The sequence below is a fragment of the Labeo rohita genome, chromosome 24, assembly GCF_022985175.1.
Source record: "Labeo rohita strain BAU-BD-2019 chromosome 24, IGBB_LRoh.1.0, whole genome shotgun sequence".
NCBI lineage: Eukaryota > Metazoa > Chordata > Actinopteri > Cypriniformes > Cyprinidae > Labeo > Labeo rohita.
Window position 1 is genome coordinate 27505043 of NC_066892.1, and position 10793 is coordinate 27515835.

General features: G+C 33.9%; 1 protein-coding gene across 1 annotated transcript; it reads right to left on the bottom strand.

Moving 5' to 3' along the window:
- Window positions 1-617: 617 nt before the first annotated feature.
- LOC127155513 (deleted in malignant brain tumors 1 protein-like) lies at window positions 618-6274 on the bottom strand. The gene is made up of 13 exons (XM_051097761.1): window positions 6131-6274; window positions 5412-5605; window positions 5165-5305; window positions 4380-4518; window positions 4071-4260; window positions 3854-3995; window positions 3484-3627; window positions 3350-3405; window positions 2634-2815; window positions 2147-2547; window positions 1810-1906; window positions 1539-1728; window positions 618-1455 (listed from the first exon to the last, which is right to left on the bottom strand). Exons 1-13 carry the CDS (start codon window positions 6266-6268, stop codon window positions 1310-1312), a joined length of 2160 nt encoding a protein of 719 aa, XP_050953718.1. The 5' UTR covers window positions 6269-6274; the 3' UTR covers window positions 618-1309.
- Window positions 6275-10793: the final 4519 nt, after the last annotated feature.

Here is a 10793-nt window from a genome sequence, read left to right on the forward strand (position 1 = left end):
CAGAGCCTGTTTTGTGTGTATGCAACAGTTATATATGAGTCCACAAAGTATGTTCAGCCAATACATTTAAAGAGAAGTAATTGATTGACCCTTAAAATATTCCATTAAAATCATTCACTCAGCAGACAAAAGCTATGAAAAAAGTGACTGTCACTGCTCATCTCACACAAGGTGCAATGTGCAGAAGTGAAATGATTGGTTGCTGTCCACATCAAAACTACTTTCTGCAGCCAAAGCACAATAATCTCATTTAGCACTATTAAAATCCCATGTTTTCAGAACATCTGCAATTCTATACTCCAGACAGTAAATTTGTATCTAACAGCATCCAAAACGCTACATTGTTGCTACTGGAGGTGTACATTAAGTGTCTGCTTCCCACAGTGAAGTTCAGTGGTAGTAAAGTTTTTATATAGGGATACTGAAGGTGTGAGGGAGTTGTGCTTTATCAGTGCCATGAATTTGCACACCATTTTGTGATGTAAGTTTAGTTATAATTTATACTTGTTCAGCCTTGGCTAAAAATTGGTCTTTGGTCTCGCTTACATGCAACAATGACAATATAATTCCACATATTCCTTTAATTGACACAACACATCAAATAAATACTTAATACATTCACCCCTCCTAAACCCAGTCCTACCCTTTATTTAAAAGACCTACTGCATACGGCAAAAGCTTTATTAATATATTGCTTTAGTTGCCTTCAGTGTCCTGTAACGGCATCCAGATGGTAACAATTCAAAGGCATAGTTCAGAGGGTGTGTTGAATCTCCACTTATAGCCAGAGCTTTTCTCCTACTTGCTATGTCATACAACTGATCAATTGACTGTTGCTTAGACTCTGTTTTACTTGCCATCCTTATGATCCTATTTAATTTGACTTTATTTGCAGATGTTATTCACCCAAACCAAGCTGTAATATTATACCCTAAAACATTTTTATTATTATGTCCTTCATAACCTTTGTTTCATGTCCTATATTGTGCATAATTTATTTATTTTACAGATGTTACTAGCTTATTTTTCTCTGTTTTTATTAAGTATGTTTAATTTTGCCATACATGCATACACATATTTTTATTTTACATGCATACATTTTATAAATGTATATTAGAATACATTTAAACACTGCAAGAAGTTCCCAAAGAGACAATTATTAATGTAGACAAGACAGATCAGATGTTTTTGTTACAATATTACCAAACCAAAAAAAAAAGTATTTTTTGCAGAAACTATAGAAATACATCCACCAAAATATGTTATTTAGATGTTTGCCATCATCTGATTGCGGTTCGAATTTATCAGATTAAATCTCATCTGATTTCAGAAGCTGGTAGTTGACCTTTGATCCTCTGGATTTGTAGACCATCACTCCACACACCATGGCAACTACTGCTATGACACATCCGGCCACGAAAACAAGATTCAGGTTCAAGCTTGGGCTGATGGCCTCTGGAAATGAATAAGGGACATTAGCAGTTAAAACCTTATCTTTTAATTGAAAAATCTGCATAAACAACCAAGTTAGGACGTACCAGTAAGTGATGCGCTCCTCCTCAGCCGCAGGGGTCCCTGGGAGATGAAGTGGCTTTCAGTCTGGATGGCAGCTTCTCTTTTGTGAACATGTGATGATGGTGCAACCTGCGTGCCATTGGTGCAACCCTGAGCACAGCGTGTGTTGGGATTGTTGGCTTGGCATAGAATAATTGAGCAGCTTATGAACACCTATAGATGAAAAGTGTGACAAAAATTAAAAACAAACATTCAGTTGTTTTTTTGTTTGTTTGTTTTAGTGTCCATCCTTACCTGGTCATATTGTCCAATAAACTTGAAGGCCTCCATACTGAACTTGACATTGGGCTGGTGACTTGTGTAGATGTAAACCGTTTCATCAACCGCACATCTGACATACATTGACAAATTGGTCTGGATTAATTTGTTGGAAAATTACACTGCTGTCAAAGCATTTCATTGGACACAGTACATTTACATTAGGTACTGCATCCTACAATATAATTTAATGATTAGATGTAGTCTTACTAATGAAAATATTTATTAACATCTTTTTAAATATATTAACCTATAACAAGAATAAGAAATGGTCAAATTAGACATATTTTGTTTAGTGATTTTGGATTCTTACCCATTTGTGATGATGGGATAAGAGATGGGGTAATTGGGATTATCATAGGGTGTAGCTACACAGGACTCAAGGAAGACCTCAGTATTTTGCACGACACTGACAGGTGCGATCTCCATGTAGATCTTGTCTCCAACGTTGTACTCCAGTGGGTAGCTGCTGGGATTTCTTATGCTTCTGAAACTATCAGACTGAAAAAACTCAAACTGATAGCTGAATGAGCCGAAGCCTCTCTCTGTGAAGTTGATGGCTGGTCTGTGAGCATCAAACCTTGTGGTGACGCTGCTCTTTTTCTGGTACTTGCACACAACTTCAATTTCGAATACATTTTTCCTAGTTATGATGTGGTTTGGATTATCATAGGTAACAATTGTGTTCTTGAAGAGGAGATGTTCATCAGTCTCCTACAAAGACACAAGTATAAAATTAGTTTAGATGCAGAGAAAATTTTTTTTTTTTATTGTCATTTAGATTTATTAAAACTCCTTACTTCAATTTGAGTACCACATCCATTTAGAGAGAAAGTTGTAAACACATGTGTGCTATTGGAAGAAACTGGACAGGAAGCATTGTTGTTCAGCCGCAAGTGATCTCCATGAATACCCGAAATAGTGGCTCTTTCTATTGACACTGACATTGCGTCCTTAGTGCAGGTCACCTGTGCTCTCGGACCTTAAAGACATAAAGAACAATCGAAAGAATGCAGGTGCATAAACTTCATTTTGCTTGAAGAACACTACAGAGGTATTAAAGAATTCAACAACCCAGGCCCAGGCTGGAAATATGTTACTTCTGCAAATACGTATGTATACAGCTACATGTATACCACATGTGAAATGAACCCTAGTTGCAGTAAAATACCAACAACTTTTGTTCCTGTTCACACAAAATATGATTACAAGGCCAGATTATTGATGAATAAAGGCTTAGTGTAAGTGTTTTTTTAATTTCATTTCTGAATTGAATCAACAAACAATGTAATAAGATGTTGCCACAGTCACTTTTAACTGTTTTTGAGACAATTAAACACACTATTTGACTCCAAATATTTTTATTTGAAACTCCTGCGAAAATTGCTACAAGCTATGCAATTTCATTTTGCAATGTTTTTGTTTCAACAGGCACATTTTATTCAGGACACTGTGCTGTCACATATGTCCAGTGATCCTGGGTTGGAAATAAAATATCAAATCTAATGTCAGTTACCTGCAGCCTCTACCACAACAATGACACACCTTAGCTCAGATTGATAGTTCCTAGACCTAAAATATTAAAAAGATGAATTAGCTTCATTTGATATGGTACGTTGTTATTAAAGTAATCTAGCCATGTAATCATACCCATTTTGGCCTTCTGCAATGAAGCAAATTGGAAAATGTTGGCCATAATTCTCTGACGCTGGTGTCCAGTTGATCACATACTCCCCAGTGGTGGTGGTCTCCTTCGTGCTGTTCAGAGGTCCACTAAAGACCACATCAGTGATGCTGAAAAATAAATAAATAAAAACACCCAATAAGATGCACATATATTGGTTTAGGAATTAAGCTAAAAGTTACAGTGAAGATCTCATGGAACACACATGGAACCAGCTAATCAAGTTGGTTGGAACTAAACTCTGTAAGAGGTTGGCCCTTCAGGAGAAAGATTGGACACCCGTTGTCCAGAGAAAAGTGTTTACCGTTATCAGATATTTAGACATATCCATCATACCTTGAGAAGGTTGCAGTAGCCTTTACTCTGATCTCCAGCTCTTGATTGACACGAGCCTGAAGATGTTCTCCGTGATGAGGTGTTGGGTGGAGGAACCGAGGTAGATATTCACCCTCGGTGCAAGATGGTGCAGGTGCCTCCACTAAAACCAAAACATAACGTAAAGAGTGAGGCAGAACATCACAATTAAAAAGCTAACTTCAGCACTGAATGGTACCTTCTAGAGAAAACTGGAGAGGTATTTTGCTCAATGGTGGATTGGAGAATGCATTATTGAAGGGGGATCTGACCGCTGAGGCGATGGCAGTGTAGTTTAGAGTTATGTTCTGGGTGGGATAGTCCTCCATGACCAGCTCAAATGCATAAACACCTCTTGCAGCGTTGGCATATGACAGAGTACAGGTGCTCTGGAAAGAAGAAAGAAATTAACTGAGAAGGTACCTTCAGCACCAACCAAGTCACCCAACATGTGGAAGAATGAAAGGGAACACTGTTATAAACATAATTATTCCTTACTTATCCTCACCTGGTCTAAAGTGAATCCTGCATGTTGGTTGCACATTCCACACTCATTTGCAGAGAAAACTCCATATCTACACCTGACCTGATCATGATCAGGATCACAGGACAAAAGATTGTAGTTCCTGGCGCAGTTCTGAGGAACTCTAGAAACAATTCAAAACTTTCTTTTTAAAATGAGTTCGGATAAGGAGGCTCCAAAAAGTATACTTGGACAATCAAGCCACATTTAAAATGAATGAATGCTACTGCATTACACAACAAAATACCAGTACAAGTTATGCTAGAGCTGTTCTTAGAACTGACTGACTGCACTTTTCTACAACATTTTTTGCAATTACTTTACACCAACTGGTCCTAGATTGACTTTTACTGGATCATAATCAATACAAATAGTAGTGTAAATGAAACTAGATTTTTAGGAGAAAAAAAGTTACTTTTCTGCTATTACTACTAAGAATAATAATGATGAAAATAAATGATAGACTATGAAAATATACAAAATATTTAATATACTAATAAAATCTTTAAAAATAATAATTACATAATATTACAATGATATCACTGCAATATGTTGGTTCGGTTATGATTGCCGAAAATGGGAGATAGGAGCTTTTTTAAGAATTCATAAGGATTTATATTTTCTTAACTTTCTTTAAAAATCAAAATGTATTCATAAAAGTATAAATTGCACTAAAAAGATAGATAGCACAGTTTTTTTCACCTGAGGTACATTTCTTCAAGTTTTAGGGCAAACAGAAAAATCTTTTGATGAAGACAAGCTGATTTTACCTCACAATGGGAAGTGCAGTAGCGACTGGAGATCTGTTGGGTTTAGAGGTGTCAGATCTTTCTCCGAGGTCAATATGTGTTAAAAGTCTCCAGTTTCCAGTATTTGAGACTCTGTTAAAGATCCAGCAGCAACTACTTTTGCTGTTGACAAATGCATAGATTTTTGTAATGCATTTTATATTATTTACAGTGCTATTAGATTATAGTGAATTAGATTAGTCTTAATCCTCTGAATAAGTGTGCTTACTGCAACTGAAATGGGCTGTTGTTGAAGACAGTTCTTTTCATCACTCCCTCAGTCTGGCACCAGCTACCACCATTGGGACTGCTGTCCACACGATTGCTCACATAAGTGCTTCTACTGCCACAATTTCCAGACCCACAATACCAGTAGTCACCTGTATCACAGACATGATAGGCCTCCTTGAAGCGGATATCCACCTGAAAAAATACAGATGTAAGTAATGCTCAAAATATAAATGTTGGGATCAAGTTACTGTCATGCAAAGTCTGCTACAACACTCCAAACATCCATAATTGTTCATTCATAGATAAGATTATCAGCAACATTCTGGAATAAAATGACAGATTTCTTTAATTTCATAATTACTGTCTTACGTATCATAAATATTATCTTGCCAAAATTATCATAATATGAAGTTATCGAATGTAATGCTATTTTAATCCTGAATTTTAATCATTCAAAATTTGAAGTCTTCTTGATCCTTCATAAACTTATTCTAATATGATATTTTGATGGTATAATTAAGTTATTTTAAACTGTAGAATATTTCACCATATTACTGTTTTTAATGTATTTTAATTAAATAAATGCAGCCATGGTGAGCAGAAGACACACACAAAAAACATTATTTCAAACTTTTGACCAGTAGTGTATATAGTTAGTTTTCTAAAAGGTCCTCATAGAAAGTACCAATAACTGAAGAAATATATTGGAGATCTCACCCCGTAGGAACCATCAGGATTCTTTCTCGGGTCAAAGGTCATCGTTCCTCCATAGTAGTGTGAGGCTGTGGCTGTGGATGCCAACAGCAGCAGAGCTGAGAACAGAGCAGACACAGACAACCAATTCATGATGCTCATGAATAGGCCGCTGATCACCACACTTCTCTTTTAAAGACCTGATGGAGGAAGTCATCTAAAAAAAAAAAAAATCACATTTACAATAAAATCTTCCAGTAGAGGAAAGACAAATAATCTCCCTCATCCACTCCTACTCTAAGAATGATTGGCATGCTGTTTTGTAATCCAACTCCGTACATCTAGAAATTCTGTTCAAAATTTTGAGTTAAGTTTGTGATTTTGAGTGCTGTGATATTTTAGTATAATTTATATACTTTCATACAGTTTTCATTCAAAATTTTGAGCATTTATATTTTATTTTTTGTGCATTTTTATTGGCTTTTGCTCTTTTTAAATATGATTACTTTCTCTTTTACAGTTTTAGTTTTGTTTTATTTCCACTTAATTTTTCCAGATAACCATAATTTTAATGCTTCGACTTAAACTTATCTGAGTTGCTTTCAACATTTCTAAGTCTATGACTTTTGTCTAATATTTACATTTCATTTGATTTTGTTTTTATTTCATTGAATAAAAATGTTTTTCATAGTTTTAGTTTTAGTTAACAATAATAGTCATGCTACTGCGAATCAAAGCATGTAAAATTAGTTAAATATTGTGTAACTTAACTGATTATATCATTTTTATATGTGCTATGGGTTTCCTCAATAAATTAGACTGATGTAGAAAATGTGCAGCACTTTATTACATAATAACACTGCTACTGAAGTATTCCTACTGCTCAAATTCAAGAAACACTGATGAGTTAGGTATGTATTGAGGATGTTAGACTACTTTTGTGACAGTATACTATTAAGTAGTCATTTAGCTGATACTTTCATCCAAACTTAGTTTCATTTTTACATCTGAGGATCAAATGATATGCTATTTGAACCCTGTAATCAGATACTTTTACTGACTGGAACAAGGGTGGAACACAAACTCTGAAGATAAAATGATAAATGATAACAGATGCACCATGCACGTCCTGATTTTGCTGAGTTAGATGTGTTCCTGGAACAACATTTTAATCCAAAAATTTAATCTTGACCACATCCCTACACCTAAACCTAACCTTATCCATGAGTAATCCCTAAAATCAGAGGAAATGATAGATGAATGACACTGATGTACAAGCACCAAACACTGATTGTAAGCCTAAACTTCACAAAAACTATAAACTGTTTTTTTTCAAATCTGATTGGTTAATCACAGTGTTGATCCAGGACATGTCGTACTTGATAAAATCAGGTTCTGCGATGCACCACATGCTTTAGAACAATAGATTTAGATGTTAAGATAAAAAGTTTGTTTAAAAGCCAACATTTATAACCATATCTGATCACCTTTTTTATTCTACTGTTGTACTGCTCAAGTATAAAACCTCACTGAAGGCTAAATGACAGGTGGCAATGTGACAAGAAACTGATATTATACTTTAGCTTTTTTTGGCAGCTCATATTTCTTTTTTGAAAAAGTACTTTTTAAATCAATTTAAATACACAAAATATAAGTTTCCCATCATGCTTTAGATATTTAATTTTATCTGTGCCACCTTTTTGCCTATTCAGTCTTTTATGCATAAAAAGTCAAATTAATTAAATAATGCTTTAAAACATTATTGATAAGCAATACATACAGCTGAAGTCAAAAGTTTACATACACCTTGCAGAATGCAAAATGTTCATTATTTTACCAAAATAAGAGGGATCATACAAAATGCATGTTATTTTATAATTTTATAATATTTATAATTTTAATTAGTAATGACCTGAATAAGACATTTCACATAGAAGGCATTTACATATAGTCCACAAGAGAAAATAATAGTTTAATTTATAAATATTACAATTTTTTTTTTTTTTTTTTTTTTTTGCTTTTATTTTGTTGTTTTTTTGTTTAGTGATAGTTGTTCATGAGTCCCTTGTTTGTCCTGAACAGTTAAACTGCCTGCTGTTCTTCAGAAAAATCTTTATCTAAACTTACCTTTTCACACTAAGGACGACTGAGGGGCTCATATGCAACTATAGAAGGTTCAAACACTCACTGATGCTCCAGAAAGAAAACACGATGCATTAAGAGTCAGGGGGAGAAAACTTTTGAACGGAGAGAAGAGGTGTACATTTTTCTTAATTTGCCTAAATGTCATATTTTTTTTTCATTTAGTACTACCCTTCGGAAGCTACAGAAGATACTTACATGTTTCTCAGAAGACAAAGTAAGTAAAATTTTCCCTGATCTTCAAATTCAAAAAGTTTTCACCCCCAGCTCTTAATGCATTGTTTTTCCTTCTGGAGCATCAATGAGTGTTTGAACCTTCTGTAATAGTTGCATATGAGTCCCTCAAAATCTCAAAATCATACGGTCATTGTTGGAAAGGGTTCAAATACACAAAAATGCTGAAAACTCTGAAGAACAGCAGGCAGTTTAACTGTTCAGGACAAACAAGGAACTCATGAACAATTATCACTAAAAAAACACACACACAGCTGTGGATCATTCAGGTAACAACACAGTATTAAGAATCAAGTGTATGTAAACTTTTGAATGGATAATTTCTCTTGTGGACTTTATGTAAGGGTCTTTTATGTGAAATATCTTGTTCAGGTCAGTACTAAGTAAAAAAATAACATGCAGTTTGTATGATACCTCTTATTTTGGTAAAATAATAACATTTTGCAGATTCTGCAAGGTTTATATAAGCTTTTCACTTGTAACTGTAAATAAAACAATAAAATATGATTTTAAAATTGCTTGCATATACAAAAAGATAGCTTTACATTTGAAGTCAGAGAGTTTTAGATACTAAAATAGCTGACTAAACAAGTTTAGAAAAGAAAAGATTCCTTAGAAATTTAGAAAAAGTCTTTTTGACATGTAATGCATGTATTCCAATCCCATTTATGACTTAGGTAGTTAGATACAGGCTGTCTTGTTTGTAATTGGCAAACATTAAAATAAAATATTTTAATAAAATAAAAACAAATAAGATAAGATAAAATGTTTATTTTATTTAAAAACAGTAGCCATTATAGTGCAGTAACTGCATTATAATTGTTTTATTTCAAAAAGCAGTAAAAACACTTTCTTTCTCTGAGTTGCTGGTTGCAAGGTTGTTCCCATGATTATTTTTTTCTCATTAACTTTTAAATGCATTTCACTCACCACCATGTAAAATTCTATTTTTGTTTCCAGCAAACAAGGAAATCACTGTAACAGGTTTGGTGAGGCTTTTGATGTGCTTTTGTGTCTTTTTGTTCTCTAAAGTTTTCTAGTGTCATGTCTTTGTTATTCGAATTGTTCAAATGCTTACTGTGTGCATACAGCCTAACACAATCATGTCACAATGAACATGTATTTAATTTGATAGTGTGCACAAACTGATAGTCTACTTTATTTGATAGTGTGAACAAACACAGGCGCTCAAGTGCACTAGAAAGTTGATCTGAGTCCAATGCCTGCATTATTTCTCCCTAAAAGGAATAAAAATGTATTTGTATTTGTTTGCTTTTATTATGTGTGTCCTGTTTTTTTTTTTTTTTTTTTTTTGGATGACTGAACTAGTGATGCCAGTCTTTTGTGATTTATTCATTCTTTTGAGACAGTTCTTTATTTTCAATGCAAGAGGGAAAAACAAGCTTGCAAAACTATTAACCATTTAGTTGCTTTTTACAGTTTTCGTGTTTCAAAATATTTAAAAAGTGTCTAGAGATATCTTTGTACCACTCAGGTGTTCCGATGCTTTTTACTGATTGTTTGATGAGTCTCAAGTCTTAAAGACATGTAAAAGTAACATAAATGCTAGATGTACTCAAGTAAATTAAAAAACTTGAAATGCTGAACTTTTTAGGGTTTTTTATTTTTTATTTTATTTTTTATTTTTATTTAATATTTTTTATTATTTATATTTTTATTTTTTTTTTAAATGCCCTGTGTTTTTTGTCTCTTTTATAAGTCAAAATAGTTGACAGATCCAGTCAATATGTGGTTGGAATGGTAATTTTATACATTCCTTCCTCATCTGCTTCAAGGAATCTTGGCTCATTTTCTGTCATAACTCTGACAGACTGGTTGGTCAAGTATAAGCTGCTCTTCCGGTCATGGCACATCACTGTTTGTGACATTCACAAAGGTCATGTAGTAATTTAATTTCCATCTGAATCCACACCACAAGAAGGGATTAATCCAAAATTCAGTTTATAAATCCTTTTTGACCACTGTCAAGCACCATACAGTAACCGTTGCATTCAATGTATGTGCATTTAAAATATAGCCACTTTTATTACTGAAATGCTGGAAACCGTTTACAAGAATGATGTCACCGCTCCACTACATCGAGAGTTGTTATGAAGGAAAAAGAAAACATAAATAAGAGGTTGCATTACCTTTTTTATGACATCCACCATTTGGAGAGCTAAAAAGCCATAACATGTAAATTTTCTGATTATTAAATAGCATATTTAAATAAATGTTAAACAATTGACTGACTTCTTATGCAATGTGTTTTGGGTTCATAGGATCAAGTTTTAACACTGAGAAGCCATGC